This window comes from Stylophora pistillata, chromosome 9 (assembly GCF_964205215.1).
Source record: "Stylophora pistillata chromosome 9, jaStyPist1.2, whole genome shotgun sequence".
Taxonomy (NCBI): domain Eukaryota; kingdom Metazoa; phylum Cnidaria; class Anthozoa; order Scleractinia; family Pocilloporidae; genus Stylophora; species Stylophora pistillata.
Genome location: NC_142527.1, coordinates 259,051 through 280,200, shown reverse-complemented (window position 1 = coordinate 280,200; position 21,150 = coordinate 259,051). Strand labels below are relative to the sequence as shown.

Genomic DNA, 21,150 nt, shown 5'->3' with positions numbered 1-21,150 from the left:
CGGTACATGTTGGTAACATAGCAGAAATACAGAAATCCAGCCCCCATAACGCACAGATACAGTGCTATCAATGTAAAGTCAAATTCGAGCTTCATTTCGGCCACGCGATAACAGCAAAAGTTCAATTTGAGTTAACTTAACGTGACGAGAAGCAGATTCGAAAGAGTTCAGCAGGATTTAATGCACCAAAAAATTTACTTCTTGTACAATTAAGTATGTGTTTTGTGATTGGTACCCTTGACTGCCCCTGACTGCACGTGAAAGTAATTTTACTGCCCAACTGCCACCCACCCCCACTGCCTCGTCGTTCCCACCATTACTCCCCTAGTAAGCTTCTCTAGCTGCTCTAGAAATTTAGGTCTCGACCTTATTAATCCAATATAATTGCTTAAATTGAACTTAAACTCGCATACCAGAGAATACACCTGTTACGTGTGCTAATCGAGAACTGAGACAGCTAATGTCAACGTTATTTCGTCTACTTTCGTCTATTTTTAGCTGCCGGTGATCGTATCCGATCTATCTTGTGGTCACCAGAAATTAAACGGCCGAAGACTGAACCTTCCTTATCCTCGAAGAACAACAACGACTTAACACTTCCGGCCTTGGTTGGTGAACCGGAAAAGTTCAAGGTTAGAGATGAGTGGGGAAGCTCCCTTATTACTTATTGACAGTAATTCATGAGGTGGTCAGTCACTCCAACACAGAGTCCATTCAATTACGGTCGTCTTGTTGATTCACCAAAATCGTTATGCACTTTTAAACCACCGTGATTCATTGGCTTGTATGTTTTTTTGTATCTCGTGTGAGACAAATCGCTTCTGACAGCCTGAAAGTACGCTACCTATTTATATTACAACGCTTGCATATGTGTAGACGTTTGACCACTATGTTGTCCACTCACAGAAACTCAAGCCCTTCGGTGTGCGCTCTGAAACTAGCGTGTCCTGGCTAAAGCGATTTTTCCTGGCATATAATTGGCTTTTCAAACGGGTAAATTTTTGGCACAGTTAATCATATTTTGAACGTAATGTGGAATAAAGAAGTACAAATAATTTCCTCAAAGACCGACAAAGCTCGCGAATGAGTAATTTACTCAAACCAACTGCGGCCACAAGCTATGGTGCACCGGGTATGAGGCCTTAACTTTCACTTTCAATTTCTCCTAGACCTTGAACTCATGTGCTTCTCAATTTGTTTAGTCTCTCTTATGTCGTATCTCTAGTCAACGGCATTCTTTCTCAGACGTGACCTCAGATCAATCGGGTAATTGCCAGGGTCCAATCTAACTTTTTTTTTTACTCTTCAGAAAACAGCTAAGAACGTGACGTGGATGGGACGTCTGAGTGTATTATCTCGAGATGGTGAGTTTATTAAAATTTTTAAGTGGATTTCAAAGGAGCCAACCTGCCAATCTTCAAAATTTTAATTTTGAGCTCGTCACAGGTTGTACTTGTAAATCTTTTGCAAATCCAGCCCCTGTTTTGCCTTTTTGTATATTATTTCCTGTTTTGTCTTTGTCTGTCAAACATATATTTAGCAGATTCCTCCAGGTTGAGGCACAAGAAAAAAGAGCATAATTTCGTCCAGGAGCTTTCCTGTGAAACATTTCAGAGTGCTTTTTGCATTCCAACATTCCTGTTTAAAACATGAGTTGACAGAAGGCCAAATTACATGCAACTTTTCGCAGATGTCGCCAAGCTTGGCCAAAATTATCAGTTTTTGTTTTTGGCTTTTTTATCATGCAGTCAGAGATGGCGAAGAACATCGGGAGAAAATTGAACGACTTCACAGAAAGATCAGCAACGCAGAAAAACCTCGAAATAAAACTCCATCAGTAAGTACTAAGAGCTCTTACTTTTTCTCCTTCAGTATCAAATCATAAAAATTAATAACCCGGTTTGGGTTGGTGAATGTCACACCGATAAAGGGCGTGGCTAAGGTTGGGAAAGGGGTCTATATAACACCCTCTCTTTCTTTTTCAAGAAAAAAGAGTTAAGTCAGAACCCTCAGACAACTATTTATGCTCTCAAGAGCCTGTAACACATAAGCATAGACATCATCATCATTGTCATCACTATCATAGGAAATTCTCTTAACGGTTACGGCCAGGTTGAAGAAGGTCGAAATACACTCAAGGGAGGTTTTGGTTCTTATCAATACGAAGGAATTCATCCTAAAAAAATTATATCATTGTTATTCCAGAATAACAAAAGACAGATTGAGACACCGGAGGCGGACTCCAAGAACGAGCAAGTGGTGGTGCAGATAGAGTTACTTAAACCAAAGGATCAGTTCGTAAGTGATTCCATAATATACTACAGCGAGAGAGAATCCGGCTGAAAGAGTGACTCTCCTACAGAGACCTAACTCTGAGGGGAGTCCTTATTAGGTAATTCTTTAGATCATGGTGGAAGGTTCTTAGAATATCTAATCGTGGGTCGTGGAGTTTTTTCTCATTTAAGGATAATAATCCCATGTGGTTTCTTCCGGTTGCTCTCCATCCATCCATACAGACAAACGATTCGCAATTTACATGCGAAAACATTCCGTGGGTTTAGAGCCTTTTAAGTCTTTAAACTTTAATCTTTTAGATCAGCTTAGTGCATATAGTCGTCTCTCATCCTTCTTGTGACTTGCAATTTACATGCAAAAACATTCTGTGAGTCGAAAGACTGTCGTGCTTCTTGTGATAAAAATTCAAAGCCATCAAGTTCCGTTGCCATCACAACCTTCAACCACTGTCAAAGTGATAGCAACAATTTTTCGTTTTTTCCCTTCTAGGGTCTTTCGGTGCTACTTTTCGATAATCCCGCAGTCAAATGCCATTTGGTAAGTTTAAGTTTAATTGATTCGCCACAGGAATGGCAGGAGAAAGGAACAGAACCTTCATTCCAATTGACACCTAACCCCCTAAGAACACCTGAAAGCAATTTTAATTCTTACTTGTTAAAACAGCTAGTTTTACTACCCACCTTAGTGCATTTCGTCTCTTTTGACTTTGTATGATATGAGACAAACATCTTTAACTCCACCTGTTCCTCTTGGATCCCAACACAAATTTGAAGTTAGCATAACTGATGTTGTTATTTCCCTTTGTCCGAAGAGGAACCCTTATCACCCATCAAAGGCCCTGTAATGCGCGCTTTAGAGAAGACTACTGGTGAAAGCGAATGTTTTCTTGAGCTAAGTGTTGTTTTCTGTGCATTTTTCAGGTTAGTAATGGAGCAGAATGTGTTTTGATAAAGAAAAGTTGGTTCTTGCAGCATGCCACCGAAGCAACACTACGGAAACTCAGAAACCAGGTAACGAGCTTACGAATTGTTTTCTGGAGTACCTAACTGGTAGCAAGCGCACTCACTGTGATATCCATGCTTTCAGCTCTGAAGCCATGTGATCACGCCGTGTAGCATTGGCAGAAATTTATCCTTTGTCTTTATTTCCTAGATAGTTGAAATGTTGCAAAAACTGACTCAGAAATTTCCACCCAGAAACCACTGGAATTATACGAGACATTTACTGTTATGACATGCATGTGTTGATCAAATTTTTTTAACAGATTCCTCCATACCCAAGTCAGGCCACTCTGGAACAGAAAATGCAGGATCAGGCCAACTGGGACTCGTTTAAAACACAAACAATCAATTCACTTCTAAATACACTTCATTTATAATACATTCTCAAGCGCTTCAGAATTATTTTCAGGTATAATTTGGCCATCATACTCAAATCAAGGATCAAAAGAACCAGTTGGTGGCCAATACTATTAGATGATATGGTAAAGAACTGATTTGCTTTTTTTAAGTCCACTCAACATTTTTTTTCCTTGCGCTGGATCAAACCAGACAATCCAGAGAGAACAGATGGGCCCATCTTGCCCGCTCGGGTAGCCAATCAGAACACAGGATTTGACCATATTAAACAATATGATTTCCATCAAACTACGGAAAACAAATGTGTGACCAAGTCGAGATTGATCACATGTGATCCTATCATAGAAAAATTGTGAAAGACAAATCATGCTTAAACATTTTTCGAGTTGTAATAGAAATGAAAATATCTATTTAAACTTACTAACCGGGTCTGGACTACAAAATTGCACTCTGTACCTTTAATCTACTCGGTCAATTAGGAATGAGATCGTTTCTGAGTGTGTGATGACCCAAGAGCGACATTGGATGAATATCAGTATTTGAGAAACTGCGCACCTACCCCTCCCCTAATCAAACAATAGCCAATTGATAACAAGTTAGGGCTCATGTTGAGTCGGGGGAGGGGTAAGTACGCAGTTGCACAGGTACCGACGTTAATTGACCCGTAATATTTCCTAAACGACAAAGATAAGGGGAAATAAAATAAGCGAAAAAATTCGAGAAGGTTAAATGCATTAGAAAAAACAAAACAAAACGAATCGGAAATTAGATGCTTATGATGTGTAGTACTTTGCATGTCGATTTTATAAATAAAAAAAACTTAGTGTATTTAAATGAATCCTTAAGAGAAGAGGGCTTTGTTCTATTTATTTTTTTAATTATTAAATGTTATAGGTACCCTCAATACCTATGCTCATATCTATGTATTTAAAGAAAATAAAAGAATTGTTTTCAAGGTCGAAGCTTCTGCTGATTTTTTGTGGTTACTGCCTCCCAAAGGAGTCGAGAGTTTGGATGGTGACCCAATTTTGACCTGATGTTACCCGATCAATATTTTTTTCGGAGTATCTCACTATAGTTCTACATTTGCACTCGATACACAGTTGAGTTCTCTCCTTTTATGATTTCTAGATTATAGACACAAGCACATTATGTTTTCAGTTCTTGCCGTGATACTATGGAAGACAGCAGAAAGCGATAAACATTTCACGGTTATTTCAGGATTTTGCGTGATTTAAGACCGAAGTTTTCCGTGCAGAAATATCTTAATAGGTGCGATCGGTGCATCATAAAACTAGCGGGAGAATTTTTTTTTTTGAACAGAGAGCATTTTACCGTCTAGCCCGCAAATTATTTAGATCCGATAATATAATCTTTTCAGTTCTTGCCGTACGTGACACTACAAAAGACGATAAACATCTTAAAATTATTTCACGGTGGCATCCACGACGCATTATTGAAATCAAAACTTTTCCTGGCAGAAACACCTCAATAGACGTGATCTGCACATCAGGTAAGCTTCGAGGAAAAGTTCTTTTTCTTTGAAAAGAGAGCATTTTACTGTTTGAATCAGCGACGTTTGCCGCAAAGGGCCACTAAATTTGCGAAGCGAGCAAGCTGCGAAATACCATACCATGTGTTATTTAACAGAACGATGGAACGAAGGAAAGGTAGATCGGCGGAATGGCGGAATATCTTAAGACGCAGAATGGCGGAATATCCAAATACAAAAATCTCAAAAAATGGATTTACAATAGAATAAAAAAATTATTTCCAATTAACAGGCGAAATTAAAGGAAGCATAGGCAACCAATGTTGGAACTCAGAGCCGATAAAGGAACTATGAGGCTTTCGAGCTAGTCCCTTTAAATCATTGTAAATTATTATTGTTATCATAGTTATCATTGTAAATATTATCAATTATTGGTTGAATGCTAATTTTAACAATATATTCTTGAATCATACTTCTAACGTAAGGTGATACCGGAGGCTGATATGGTGAATTTTCGACAATTTTGAGAACAAAATTTCTCATGACGGATTTGTTTCAATGACTTCAAATTTTTACATATGGCATTTGATTCTGCATGTGATCTGGAGGAAAAATATTTGCTAAGTGTCATGAAATTTGTGGAATTTCATGGGGTGTGTCCAAAAGGCCATTTTGGAGAAAAACCTCAGAATCTCTAAAACCCGAGCCAATTTAATGTTACTCAAAGTGGTTTGGCGCATGCACAAAGATACTGGTAATAAAGATTTTCCGCATAGTCCGTCAAATGTAATTATTTTATTTTGATAATTTTATTCTAAAACGATGAAAAAAAGATAAGATTGTGATTCAATACCTTCCCATTCGGTCAATTTGTGGCGGACCGTGCCGGAATGGGGTGTAAATTTCCTGTTGCAGCGGCATGACACGATGTAGCTGTGCTGATTGATTTACGAAAAGCCGCAACATCCTTGACAGAATTCGTCAGAGAACCCAAATTTACTTTCCTTCCTTCGATCGTCATCTTGTGCAAGCAAGTGACACATGGCCGCAGCGGTAAAATACAAAATGGCGCGATAATCACCATATTCGTCTCGCTATTTTTCCTGCGAAACCAATCAGAACATGACTATAAAGATTTGCACCATTCGTAACAACGACACCTATCCTGCAGTGTTGAGACGACTTTGGCGCCTATGTTGCGCATTCGCGAGAGATGGAAAAGCAACACAAACTTTTCTTTACTAAAGTCGCTTGGCTGGGAAGAGAAAATAAAGAAAGTGAATCATCAGGAGCCACAAAAATGCGACGTGGTGGTGGTGGCATTTGAAGTCACAACTGTCACTGTCTATGAAACGTGGTGTAACAGAAATCGTGGTTTTTCGCTCACTCATGGTTGCGACTCGTTCCGAAAATTAGAAATATCATCGAGAAGTTTAGGATAAAAATGCTAATGAAAACTTAATTGTGTTTTCGTAGCTTGGAAAATATAAGTGGTCAGCTACTGTGGAGCTCTTTCGCGAGTTCCATCTAAGGTAAAAATAAGAAAACGTTTCATATCATTGGCTGGAGTCTTTGACTGTATATTTTTCTTATTGGCTGACAAAACAGTCTCAATTTTCTAACACCCGCATGTGCTAAATTGAAGGGTGAAACTGAAAAGGAAACTCTTTTACTTTCAGGCTGACCGACAGAACAATTTTTTTTACACACGCTCATGTGGACGATTTTTCTTATCTTAATGCAAACATTTTGTTGGTGTTAATTCTGTTATTCTTTTGTTTTGTTCCTTTTTTTTTCAGTGTATCCCCATATAGGATGATATTCTGGATTTTAACCCTGCTATGCATGGGTATTTCAAGTGGACCACTATAAATTTCAAATTATGGTTATCTTTAACTGTTTCTTAGATACTTTTGGCTTTTACTCGATGATAACTCTATTTAACTTGGAGATTACATGGATGTCACAACTTGACACCGTTTTTATTTAGCACCACTCAATTAAATACAAATGCCTAAAATACTGCATTCAAATATGTAGCAAACATAACTTCAGGAAAAAAGGTTACAAATGCCTTTCAAAGGAAATTAGGTTAATTTTTAACAATTGAAGAGTTTCTTTTCTTGTTGATTTAGCTCACAAAAGCTTGCATAAAGCTTTCGACTGCTTAACGCCTTAAACATCTCTTAATAAAGGAAGCCAGCTAGTCATGTTCTAATAGTTTTCGAAAGCGATAATGCTTGTTAGGCTTCTCATTAATAATTGAAAAGTTGTTTTCCTTTTTTTTTTGTCTCTTTTTTAAAGAAAAAGGAATATGTGTTAGCTCAATAAAGCTTGCAAAAGGCTTTCAATTGAATTAGAGTCGGGTAGTTTGAGTATTTTCCACCTGTTAATGTCGCGAATGAGTCGTTTGTATGGAGCTGCTAGTGGTTAATACCTGTCGACTGTAACAGGTAAAGTTAGACGTTATCGTGACAAGAATCTTCGTAAAACATTGGATTACTGAAAATTCAGTTCAACCTAAAGAAACCGAAATATTTCCAAGAAATACGTGAATATTTTACGTAACTCTCGGAACTAAAAATATTGATATGATCAACAACCATGCTATATTAATATTTGATCACCTTCTCCTGCATGCATTTTCAAAGCCATATTTTGTAAAAACAAATCTTGTTAGAGTTCAAATTTATTGATATCCCGGTTAGGGTTTGATTAGCAAGTTCGACAGTAAAATTGCAAAGCAACCAAGAGGAATATTGAAAAATTCCCACATGAAAATCCAGCCGTCTCAGGATTGAAACTGTGAAAAGTGTCATTTGTGCAGTCAATTTTGATACCCAATTAATTCACATCCACCCGCCTCATTCAATTTATGGTTAAATCAAGCCAACCTTTTGATTCATATATAGTCTCCAGTGGTGACATTAAAAATAGCCCGTTGGCTTTACTTTTCGCAAAGGGGAACCATCACTCTTCGCCACTACAGAATTCATTTTGCTTATTTTTTCGTTTCGTGGCTAATTAACATGTGTTAACACCCTCAGAGAAGCGAAATTTCTATGACGAGCAGGACAAAGAGAAGGGAGTAAAGAGTCCTTAAAATACGCAAAGGTGTGTCCGTTCTCAAATGAATGAGCGGCGAGGTTCCTTCTCCTCAGTTTTCACGATCTTGCCGCAGATGAAGAAACATATTTTTCATGTGCTAACGAATATTTAGAAGGGCAGTTGTTTTCATGTTCAGGACTAGAATGGTCAACACCTTTATCAGTCCATTATGAGTGTCGAACTCCGCTTTTAGCCAGAAAAACATGCATTTGCGAACTGTTGACTGAATTCAAAAATTTTTTTTTTTACTCACCTGCTGCTACCTGCAAATACCGTGATACCCGAGGCTAGTGTGGGGAATTTTTGACAATTTTGAGAACAAAATACCTCATGACAGATTTGTTGCAATGACTGTGAATTTTCGCATATGGTACATGATTCTGCATGTGATCTGGGGAAAAAACATTTGCTAGGTGTCATGAAATCTGTGGAATTTCATGCAATTAAGGAGTGTGCCTAAAGGGCCATTTTGGAGAAAAACTTCTCTAAATCCGAGCCAATTTATGTAACTCAAAGAGGTTTGGCACATACACAAAGAAAATGGTCGCCATCTAATGTAAACTAGTGATACATGGCTGCAGCGGTAAAAAAACACAAAATAGCGCGATAATCACCATATTTGTCTCGCTATTTTTCTCGCGAGACCAATCAGCACATGGAACTATAAACATTTGCATCATCTGTAGCAACGACACCTATCCTGTGGTGCTGAGACGACTTGTATAGCTCTGGGATGGGGCCTGGACATAAAAAAGGGAACAAATACCATTTCCATTTTTGAAAAAATAGGAAAAAAAAGGAAAATATGTAAATAAATACAGAAAGGCATGATTTTGCAACGGAGAACTCAAGTCATACTTTTTAGTTGTATTCTTTAGACTCTACTTCAAAACGCTTCTTAAAACGCTTCTCACTGCTTGGCCCAAATATTAGCGTACTCATTTTTCAACAGTCATGTTTTTTTCATCTAAATACTTAAAAGATCCTCAGAATAAAAAAAATTATTTGTGTTTCAGGGGTCTTGTTGAGTTAAAGCGATCAGCAGGTAGTCCGGAGAAAACGAGAGCAGTCGTTCCAGCAGACAGGAGAAAAGCTTTGTATACAGATGATTGCTCATGCTAGTTTAAAAAAACTAGTTTTCCTTCTATTAAAACAGCTGTGTTGGTTGGTTGCAATCTTTAGTCCCTAAATACTAGATACAATAGACATGCAGTGGTCCACGTGCTGCGTGCACCTGTCTTTCGTGTCAATTTAAATCAAGAAGTTGATAAGCTCTCAAATATTCTCTCACGTTCGAGCGATGTTCTTAAACTGTCTACTACAACGGCCTTGAGGGAAAACGGCGACACGCGTAAAGGGTTCGAAAACACCGAATGGATGCAGAAATCTTGTGAACTTCATTTCGCAAGGTATTAAATTTGCGTGGTTAAGTTTTGCCAAAACATGCGAATCTGACATGCTAGATTTCAAATCGCACAATTGGTACCACGATGAACAATACATTACAAGAAGTTGTCAAGTACGTTACTTGAAAAAACAGTTTATTAACTTATCTTGAGTAAATGTTGGTACAACTTTTACAAGTCTGGGGAGGGATTCCCTCGTAATTGTAAATTCATCGAAATTTTAAGTTCGCTTCGTGTCTGAAAAACAATGAAATAACGAAAAGGTCAACTTGTAGTTGTTAAACTATTAGATTTACACTTGAATTTGTTTATATTTTGTCGATCTAATAGTAAATTTTGACCTTCTATCTTGACAATCCGTGTCTTTCTTTATGTCAGTGGCTGTTCTGCCGCACTTTGAGGAAGGTTTGTCAAAGTTCTAGTGTCTTTCATTGCTAGAATAGAGCTATATTAAATTCATGTTTACTTATTTATTTTAATGACTATAAAATGGTTTTTTGCCTCTGTTTAATAAACATTTACCATTTTTAACTTATTAAGAGATATTCTACGATATTCAATTTTGAGGAGAATTAAAGCCACGAGGTATATTGAGTCAGACCTATCATTTGAAAGAAAGGGCAAAAAACGATTTACTAAAGATCAGATGAGCAGTGTTAATCGAACAGAACTTGTTTTTTATTTTCTTCGTCAATACTTGTTCATTTCCTACCAGTTGTTAGAAGAGTTCGTCATGTTCCTGAGGTGTAGGGCGCCGTCGCAACGGTGAATGGGCGCAGAGATTTTCACTTGCACGCCTTATGGCATTCCTTCTTCTGTTTCTTCTCCGGCGATGATTGTTAAACTATACCCGGCGCGCACGATCTTCTCGCGGGAGAGTGAATATATTGGTCACAAGATATAAGGAATGCATACGAGGGTAGTGGCTGTCATGCACAGTGGTAGAACTGTCAACATCGCCATCAGTACATCATAAATGTCGTGCTCCATTGTAACTTAAAAGCGTTAAGCACACTTGTTTCTCAGCCGTAGTATGAGTTGACTGAAATCGTTTGGTTTTTTAAATGGCACTTTGCTGACCAATCAAGACTTGACACGAAAACTCGCGCGTGGGAAACTCGTATGAGCAGGTGACCTGATATCAGTAGACGCACAAAGTTCCAGAATGTTCTAGAAATGTGTACTTTGTAAATATTTCAAGACGAGGGTCTTGAGTTAATGTATTCTGGCAACAATATTCACCGACAGAAAACTAGGGTAAATAATCCACATTTATTTTCTGTCTTATTTTCAGCTGTCGGTGATCGTATCCGACCTATCTTGTGGTCGCCAGAAATTCAACTTTTACTTTCAATTTCCCATCGACCTTGACCTCATGTGCCTCTTTTACAGTCCTTCTTATCTCGTACCTATATTCGACGGCGATCTTTCTTAGACACAGCCTCCGATCATTCGGGTAATTGCCGGGATCCAAACGATTAACATTTTTCTTACTCCTCAGAAAACAGCTAAAAACGTGACTTGGAGCCAACTTGTCAATCTTCAAAATTTTGGGCGACACATTTTTTTCGAGCTTCATATTCATGTAAATCTTTTGAAAATCCAGCCAGTGTTGAGATTTTAATTCATTTTCATGTAGTAAATGCAAAACCATGTGTAGTTTCTTTCGAACACTTTGAGCTTCCGCTTGATGATAATTCCGCGAAATTTTATTGCAGTTGGAATGATATCCATAAATACCAACTATTTCGAAGTTTCCACGGTTATATCACTTTTTCTTTTTCGTGACGTTATTTAATTGTCCGATCTAGTTCAAGCCTGTCAGGCAAGAAGTCATTTACGCTTGTAAGAAAATCGCGTAAACAAAAAGTCGACAAAGCCGAGCCTAGTGAAGCAAATGTAAAACAAAGTAAACACAAGTATATTTTTTAAAAATCAACAGAAACCTTTTTCATACGTTAAAAAACAGCCTTTTTTGTTAAGAGTGGTTGGGTTTAGATTCAAAGTCAGTTTAGGCTTTAACGAGCTAGTATAAAACAGTAGCTTCCTTGTGCAGAGGAAAACACGAATTAAGACAGATTGTTATTGTTCGGTATCATCGTTTACAAAGAAAATTTCATTAAAAATTATACAAATGCGCATCTGTGTTTGTGTTTCATTGGCCGGGTGTTTTACTGCTAATTCATAATGCGCAACGATCAATGATACATGTTGCCAACAGGGTAAAGAAAACCAAAAGTGAGCGGGTCTCTGTTTGATGTTGCGTCGTAGCATGTAGGGAAAAACAAAAAAAGTAATTTTCACCACTGCAAGGTCTGTTTTCTGAGGTACAATGCGGTCTAGGACAATTTTAAGACTACTTTTGTTTGTAAAAGTCATTCTGCTGCTCACAATACAAGGTAAGCAGTTAGTTTTCCGATTCAACGAATTTAGAAATGATAAGAAATCACATCTTAATGCTCTCATGACTTTCCTAAACAGGGCATTCAAAGGAAGTTACCTTTTTTGTCATAGGGAAACGAATTTTCATATTCCAAGTTTGTGTTATGTGCAAGCTGTTTTTCTAAGCGTAAGCTTGACAACGTGTAAAATTTTCCTCTCTCTGTTTATTGACTTTTCATTAGCGAAGCGGATGAATCATTTCAAAATGCCCTCTGAATTCTGAGACACTAACTCGATTTTGTGTTTTTTTGAAAAAGTTACGTCAAAAGTTCAAACTAGATCACGATCATTGATTATTTTTTTTTAAAAGTGGTTATTCCTCATCTTGCTCAATGCGACTACCTTGTGCTCTCAAATTCTGGTAAAATTGTTAGGAATATGGAGTTTTGAAGGTCGAAGATCAGCTGCCGAAACGTATATCAAACATGCCTTTTCTGAGAGACCATCACAAGTGTGTCAATCGAGTCCTTGAAAATTGCTTACGGTCTTTCCAACACCAACCGAAGAAATTTTCTATCATTCGTTGCTAAGTTCAAATTCTGAGTAGCAAGAGGGAGATGTCCAACGAAGAGCAAATAGAAACTGTTACTGCCATATTACCATCCACACCACGGTTCAGGGAAAAACATTAATGAAGGAGTTTCATGGCGTGATAAGCCCATTTTTATCCATCAGTGCCAGGCCTTTGTACGTTAATTCAATGCAGTAGAAATGTATTTATAATTTGGCCACAATACCAACGTGGTTATTGTTGGTCAGAATTGAAGATTTCTCTTAATGAAGTACTAGATTAAAGGAGAGGCTGTCATTTGGATAATAAACTTATTGAAAATTGAAATTATTTGTAGCTGAACATCTAGAATTAAAAGGCATTTGAAAAAGTACAAAAACGTCCATTGTTTAGCTTTGGTTTAATCGTACAAAAGATTTCCGCTCTAAGAACACGAAAGGATACAAAAAGGGTACAAGATAAAAGAATTTAGATTTTTTTGGACAGATCTTCTTTCTTTTGAGTTTATTCCTTCATGCATATGATATTTTAACTGAGCCTCATGCTGATTACTCCTTCGTACGTTCACAGGGAAGTCCGACAAGGAGTATGCATTGACTGGAACGACTATTCTTCAAGCACAGCGTGGAGAGTTGGTAACAATAAAAGGTACGTCGACTTTTTTTTTTTTTGATAATCTGGTAGCCCATAAAATTTAAAAAATATTTGTTCATTTCTCGCCTTCGTATTTTGAGAAGTTTGGGGAGTACAAGAGAAGTGTTAGAGTTGCCCGAGGTTCTGCTTAGTGATATACTAGCTTATTATATGGCTGTGTCTCACAAGGACTGGGAACTACCGAATTCATGAATTTGATTGGCTGAAATCAATATTGAAAGCGGTCTAGATTTTCTTATCTAGACCGGCATCTAGACCGGTCTAGAAAAAAAAAGGTACAAAGAATATAAAAAATTGGCATATAAGACACAGCCATATAATAAACATCTTATTAACCGAGCTAGGTCGGTCTGTATGGGAGAATCTTGACCTCGGTCGCTGGTACAGACCTCACTGAGTTCGGTCTGTACTGACGACCTCGGTCAAGATTCTCCCATACAGACCTCCTGCTCGGTTAATGTTGAGTGCTATTTACAAACTTCTCATGTGCCAATATATCTGAGTGTGCTTTTAGCTAATAGCAATAAAATAATATTTGATAAAATGGCGGTGGCAGTCTGTGCACGACAAGTTTTTTCGTGCTTGTCTGCAAAGTTCTCACGATGCAGTCTGAAGGAACTTCGAATGAAGGGTTAAAAGGCGCCACGGTGGTTTCCTGAAGCAAAATGCCTTATTAAGTTTATCTTTCAGTAATTTATAAATAATTTGTTTTCTTTGAACTGAAAGTTTATCAGAAAAGTTAGCAACTAATCTCGACGGAAAGTTTGCAGCCAAAAGGCAAATCATGCTTGTTGTCTTCTGGTGCCTCTCAAAAGGCCTCCAAATGCAATTAAGCTGATATCAATTTTCACAGGTTACTACAAATATTGTCTTACACCTTCGTTTTATTGTCCGACTTGCGTACGCCAAGTGTACCTGAATCTCTTCAACATGAGCATATGTCTTGCAACCATAAGGAAATCTCAGCTGGATTGCCAGGAAAAGCACTTTTCTCAGACATATACCGCCCCCAGTGTTGGTGGCGCCTATGAAATCAAGGTAATTATATATTCATGTGAAATGATCCCGCTAACGTCTGGGGAAACTAACAAAACCGTTAGTGACATTAAAAGCGTCGAAACTTGAACTAGCTGGTAGAAAATTACCGATAAACATACTTCAAAAGGATTGGCTTCAGGTTCATGTTGAGGATTACAGTAGCAGATAATCCAAATCTTTCGGTTGATAATTAATTTGTCGGAAAAGAAAATGCGTGAGGGTAATGCTGTTCTAAAAGGGGTTTCCGTTTTGGATTGTCTCGAGGGCAAACAAATTAAAGAAAAAAAGACAATGAAATAAATAATTTATCCATTTAGTGATTAGAACCCCTAAGCAAGTTTACATGCAAAATTTGGCAAAATCGGGGAACCTGCCTGTTCGACCTGGTTGCGACAACTAAGAAATGTGTTGTCCACAACTTAGGAGGATTTCGCGACAATTTAAAAGGGTTTGGCGAAACTAATGAGACTTTGGAAATATTTACGGACTATCGGTCTTAAATGCCGACCATTAATTTATCACAATTTTAATTTTCAGATGGAGGAAATACTAGATTTCAATTGTTTACCAAACCGAAAGTCAAACGCTGGCTCATCTCTCGGCACAGTTTTAGTTGAAGGTTGGTTCACGACAGACCATTGAGGAGTTTTGGCGGTAACACAGAGCAGTTCATAGTTGTCCACAATACATATACTTGTTTGGCGAAAAACAGTCACGTGACTGTGTACTTTGGCCGGTCGGCGGTGTGTAAATCGCATGAGCCAAGAGAGCATGAGTCAAGAGAATACGATGTTTTCTTGCATTAGCACAATCCGGAAAATGTTTAGCTCAAAATGACGAATCTTGGATATGGGATTAAATTAGAGGCTAATTACTGATTGCTCTTTCGGGGTTATTCTGGAGTAAAGCATAGGAGAACTTGTAACCCTAAAGGGGCTCTGTGCTTTCAGTGTTCCCGAAGAGGGGAATACATGTACTGTAATAACGCGCTCGCAGTCCTTGAAGAAATACTCTATTGACAAGTTATTCCGACATAAAATTTTCATTTGTTGTTCAGAACCCCCCACCATCGCCAAGGGCTCCAGTTCTCTATTTGAAGTTGTCACAGGAGATTCCCTGACTCTTCAATGCTCTGTTCGCGGCTATCCTTCACCAGCAGTCCGCTGGTACAAGGACGACAGTAAACAGGTCCATAACGATACAAGTCTTGAGTTCTCCTCGATCAAACAATCCGACGCAGGGCTCTATACCTGTAATGCGTCAAACGTCGCTGGGAGCGACTCTCGTGTTGTGAAGGTCCTGGTGAGAGGTGTGTGTTTACGAGCATTTTTACATTACCCATAAAGCCTCGCGCGCCCGCTCTCATTGTAAACATTAAAGAGAAAAAAGAAGTATTTCTGTATGAAAGCCTTGTGTGATGGCGCATTAAGGGCCGCATAAGGACACACGGCCCGGCTCAAGGCCCTGAAAGAAGAAGGAAGAAAAAAAGGTACAAAGAAAGGGAAAAAGAGTAAAAACGACATCTATACGACAAAATAATTAGTGATTGAGAAACAGGGAGAAATGGATCACGGGAGTTAGAAGTCTAAGGTATCTTTATACCGTGTAATTTATATAGCAATAATTTCTGGTTCTTTTCGCAGAAAGGAGACCAATAATAAAACAGGCTGTTTCAATATGCGATGACAGCAATTTGTTTCAAAAGTGAGTGAAATTATTACTTGATGTTGGATCACATCCGTTCTCCTGTAACCAATAAATTAAGTTTTCTTCAATATAAATCATTGATTCCGCCCTTTTATCCTTTCACAGTGACTTGGTAACATTTACAGTAATTTTATCGCACGACTTTTTCTCACGAGATATTGCCTTTGATACACTATTGGTTTGGACTCTTCCTTACTACGCGAGTATGCTAAGTCACGTGCCTTTGACAAATGTGTCCAATCCTTACCCTGGAGAGTATAATATTAAGGTAAGCGCATGAGAGTAATACGTAAGGCTTATTTACGAGAGACTTGGATTCATAGTTTTGTTACATTACTATGACTGAAAAGCTCGACTAAAAGTATTTGTACAAGGATTGTCTTTCATAAATATTAATGTGCCTTTTAAAAGCCATTTGACTGAAATCGTTAGAGCTTTTAGTTTAATGAGCTCAACTCAAGTCATTGCAGTCTCAGAAGAAGAAGAGTCCATCAATTCCTGAATAAAAGACATATTTTTCGTCTTGTAACGAGCGTGGGACAAATAAAAAAATCTGATTCCCCATGAGTAATCGGATTCCGCGCTCCGATGCTCTACTGCTGAGTCACGGAGACTCTCTAGCGAGTAAGGCCATTACGAAGTTCGTGTATGACACGCGTCTAGGATCAATAGCTCTAGGATCAGTTATTTTTAAATCGTCAAGTGTTGTTTCTTATATATACATACATACATACATACATACATACATACATACATACAGACATACATACATACATACATACATACATACAGACATACATACATACATACATACATACATACATACATCCATACATCCATACATACATACATACATACAGACAGACATACATACATACATACATACATACATACATACATACATACAGACATACATACAAACTTTATTCTCGTCCTGAAAGTGCTTTTCAGAGAATACATGCTAAAAACCATATCATAAAAAAACACATTATATTATTTATATAGTATATTACACAATTATATCACTTTACTATCCATGAAGTCTTTTATTAAAATGTTTTTTGATTTCCTTTTAAGTTCTTGTAGTGTTTTGCTTAACTTGAGCGAGGGATCTAGCGCATTCCAAATCTTTACAGTTCTAAAGTAGAAGGTTCTCTGTCCTGTAGCAGTCTTTAGGAGAGGAATCTGAAATTTCTGTGAATTTCTTGTGGTGCGCGTTGATAAGTCTGAACGTTTAATGAACTGTTCATTTAAACTATCGGGTGCGCAACCAGTCATGTACTTGAATGCTATTACAGCATTTCTGTAATAGAGTTGTTGCCTAATAGGTAGCCACTGCATTGCCATGAGGACTGCTGTTACGTGGTCAGATTTCTTTGCTCTGTTATAGCTTAACATCTTCCATAGCTGCTAGTCATTTTTCTCATATCCTATCGTATCGTCATAAATTAGCGCTTTTTAATCTTATCATTCAAGCGCAAAGTAATGACAAAAGCGCACAGATCCTATGATACAATCGAATGCACAAGACACATATACCTAAAATCTCCTACTTTTTTGTTTGTCAGATTGGAGAAATTCAGCCCGTGTCATCAAAGCAAATTAACATCACGGTTCAAATTGATCCTAAACGTGTGCTATCTGTTGGAAAATACTTCTTGTCTGTACCAAGCTTTATTCTGTATGAACAACGCATGGCAAATGATGCCGCCAAGATGTTCGTCAGCTCAATACAGTCCGTAACGATAAACTTCACAGTGAGAGAAGGTAGTCAAATATGGCCAACTTTGGTAAATTAATTATTTGAAATTTTTTGGGTATGATATGGGGAGTTGACCTAAAGGTTGAGGCTTCGTCAGTAATGCTTATAGTAACGAATTCGAAAATTAGTAAGAAATAAAGAGTTTAATTGTGAAATCATATTTGGTATATTTGTAAGAATATTTCTTTTTATATCGATCTTGTTAGATGCTCAAAGAGGATTTCTGTTGAATCCGTTATCTGACGAAGTGTACCTCTGCCAAGAGAAGAAAAGGTACCTAAATTAATAGCAACTGACTACGATCTCTTGCTTGTTAATTTAAATATAAGTTCTTCAGTAATGTTACAATAAAGCCGAGTCAGTTTTCTTTACTTTCTGTCATCCTCCTTTAGTGATTTGGAACCTTCGTGTTATTTTTCAAATGATGGCGTCCAATGGATTGGTATGTGTAAGAAATGTTTTCTCGTTAAAGTAGTCCAATGTATTTTATTTTATTGCCACTCTGAAACGCAAAGCATACATTTTTACCCTCAGGGCTAGATCCGCGAGTAAAAATGATTTCTGGGATGACTGTTCGTGGATTGTATCAAAGGATTTTTGCCGTGGCAACAGATAATCGATGCCATGTAGTGAGTGGGGATAAAGTTATTTGGACTGGTATTATGCCCGAGGAATGGAAACGGGAATCGTTTTCCAGAGATTTCGTACCTGCTATACTAGTTCCTGGAAAGCTCGAATCTGATCTACCCGAACATTTGTACATTGCTACGAAAACTGATGGATCAGTCTCATATGGAGGTAAGTTTAATAATTCATTGTCGTTATTTTGGGAATAATGATTAGCTGTGTTAGAGGCTGGAGCTCTGATATCTGGATTAAAATTAACAAATGGTAAACACCACAGCATACACTATTGAGTTAAGGATGCATGCAGGAGATTGCTAAGCACGAAAGAAGCGTAAGAGTCACGCGAGGCGATAGCCGAGAGCGACTCTAGCTTCTTGAGTGCTTAGCAATCTCCCAAGTGCATCCATAACTCAATAGTGTACGCTGTGGCGTTTACCATTTGTTTTATAACATAACATTGATACACTGTAGTAGAAGAGTTTTCTTTTATTTAACAAATTTTACGTGACCAGAAAAAAACAAGCGCGCGCGGAAAACTACTCTTTGCATTTGCTCACGTCAGCAGCGTACACCCATGGGCAAATGGTGGACGCTGAATTGACCAATCAGGGCGTGCGCTTTACTTTGGTTATGTTATAATCGGGTTTAGTGTCTTAGGGGAAAGACTCAAGCATTGCATATCTACACTAGGGAGTAATTATGGGTGGACCTGTCTGGGAAATCGTACCAGTACTTGGAGGGTACCCTGTGATAGACTGTGTACAGAATTTTACCCAGAGAGAATAGCAAAACTCCTTGTGGCCTCTTTCCTTAGAAATCAGAATATTCTATGGAAGTTGCAGACTACATGCTGTTTGAATTTTTTTATTTTCTCGTTTCTTTCCTTCTATCATTTTCTGAAACAGAGTATTCAAAGATGCCATGCGTCTCTTACGTTAGCAATCCCCGTGTCAGTGGACTTTAGTTTCAGTGTTTTTGTTTTTTTCTTTCGTTTCAGCATCAGCGAAAGGTTTACACAAAAAGATTGGATCAGGAGTATGGAACCTAGTGACCTCATGGGAATGTCCATAACAGTCATATCGTAGATTGAAATGCAAATGAGAAACTTGTTCATGACCTTTACAAACGTCACTGGTTTCATATTGTTTCTGCTGACCTATTTCTCGCATTACATGTACACCACAAGGAAAGTATAAAGTAATCCCATTTTGCTTTGCGCGTCGAGACCAACCTCCTTTGCCGAGGCTGTCAACCGGGTACGCTAAGCATAACATTGTTAAATCCTGCCACTTATTCTTAAATTTTTGTTTGTGCAAAATGGTCCAATATTGTTGGACCCATATTGGCGAATTGGTAACGTATAACTCAACCAGTTGTCTATTCAACTTTATTTCATAAGGTAATCGTTACAATGGAGGGACTCCTAAGCAACACAATATATCATGGACTGAGTTAAGTGCACTGCTGGGGTATAGTTCAATCATCACTGACACAAACTCACGGGTTGCCTCGCCATCTATTCATCTCTCCTTGAACCCTGGGGTGTTTATACAAAAATAGTTCGTAACTTCTCCGAAAGGTCGGTTTCCGCGTTCTGCCGATAATGACATCCGACTTTACTAGTACTGATTCCTTAAATACATTTACAACGCATTCTAAAACAAACTTGAACTAAGAGAATAATAAACGGTTCCTCCGCGCGATAACAGAAAACATGTTTACCTGATTAAAGTTTAACTAGAAAGTGTAAAAAAACAATTTCATCTTCGAGAGAACATATCGTGTAACTAAATCTCAAAATTATTCTTATTTATAATGTAGTGTGCCATGAAAATCCCTCGGAGACATCTACCAGTTTCCTCGGCCGTTTTAAAAACATTATCAATCAAACAAATTGCAAAAATTAATGTAGACTAGCTTTTGATCCAATTGTTTACTTTTGTTGTTAGACATGAGGTGTCAAAGTGCCAAACTTACTACCTAAAAATAGTCAGTTAAATTTCGTTCGAATAATGCTTTTCAAACGAAATAACTGACTTTGCATTTTTCGTTTATGGCTAAGCATCCCTTAAGAAGAGAATTATTTTGCCTTTAAATATCTTTAAGGTACAAAATATAAATTTGTTTGCAACTGCAAGCTATTTTTCTCTTTTTGTTGAATTATGGAATACGCGAAAAAAAATCCCCTGTAACTGACAATCAAGAAAAGTAAATCACCTTTGTGTAGGTTTTGTGGAGAGTGATAGAGATTAGACAACCTTCGACTTATTTTTCCCTTCCCTATTTTGTTGAGTAAATTACTTCGACACAAATATAAATGATTTCTGTTTTACTGCAATTTCTGTTTTTTGATTAATAATTTTTATCGTTCCACCTTTGTGAGCAAGTATCTGCAAACTTGTAACTAAGAAAGGACCCATTTTCGATTTGGTGAAGTTTTGTTTTGAAAAAAAAAACTGAGCTAATTTACTGATCAAAACTTCCATTAAAAAACTGCTCATTTGTCCGCATTTTGTCCTTTAAGGCCGCCTTCCTATAGGAATAAATATTGCCTCCTCATTTTAGAGTTTTTAATTTTTTGTTGTTAATTTCATGTGATTATTGCTTTGTTTTTAACTGAGCTCACAAAATTTGTCATTTCAATATTTTTCATTAAGACTAATGTTTTATCTATTGTCTCAACATATTGCTGGAGCACTTACGACAGCTGAAACAATAGATTGCCCAAACAATACAAATTAATTTAAGAA

General features: G+C 37.6%; 2 protein-coding genes across 2 annotated transcripts in view; both read left to right on the top strand.

Annotated features, from left to right (window-relative positions):
• Nucleotides 1–4,615, top strand: part of LOC111333974 (uncharacterized) — a 14,449-nt gene extending 9,834 nt beyond the window's left edge. Inside the window, exons 13-19 of the mRNA XM_022939640.2 lie at nucleotides 499–632; nucleotides 1,310–1,364; nucleotides 1,749–1,837; nucleotides 2,206–2,298; nucleotides 2,785–2,832; nucleotides 3,216–3,305; nucleotides 3,560–4,615. Of these exons, the coding sequence (XP_022795375.2) occupies nucleotides 499–632; nucleotides 1,310–1,364; nucleotides 1,749–1,837; nucleotides 2,206–2,298; nucleotides 2,785–2,832; nucleotides 3,216–3,305; nucleotides 3,560–3,673 (623 nt within the window). The 3' untranslated portion in view covers nucleotides 3,674–4,615. The remainder of the gene's footprint in view (nucleotides 1–498; nucleotides 633–1,309; nucleotides 1,365–1,748; nucleotides 1,838–2,205; nucleotides 2,299–2,784; nucleotides 2,833–3,215; nucleotides 3,306–3,559) is intronic.
• A 7,242-nt stretch (nucleotides 4,616–11,857) lies between these two features.
• Nucleotides 11,858–21,069, top strand: LOC111333978 (uncharacterized). The gene is made up of 12 exons (XM_022939648.2): nucleotides 11,858–12,058; nucleotides 13,183–13,260; nucleotides 14,120–14,304; nucleotides 14,842–14,923; nucleotides 15,362–15,613; nucleotides 15,948–16,008; nucleotides 16,117–16,279; nucleotides 17,580–17,778; nucleotides 17,980–18,046; nucleotides 18,166–18,215; nucleotides 18,308–18,571; nucleotides 19,398–21,069. The coding sequence occupies exons 1-12, from the start codon at nucleotides 11,992–11,994 to the stop codon at nucleotides 19,469–19,471; spliced, it is 1,542 nt and encodes a 513-aa protein (XP_022795383.1). The 5' UTR covers nucleotides 11,858–11,991; the 3' UTR covers nucleotides 19,472–21,069.
• The last annotated feature ends 81 nt before the right edge of the window (nucleotides 21,070–21,150 follow it).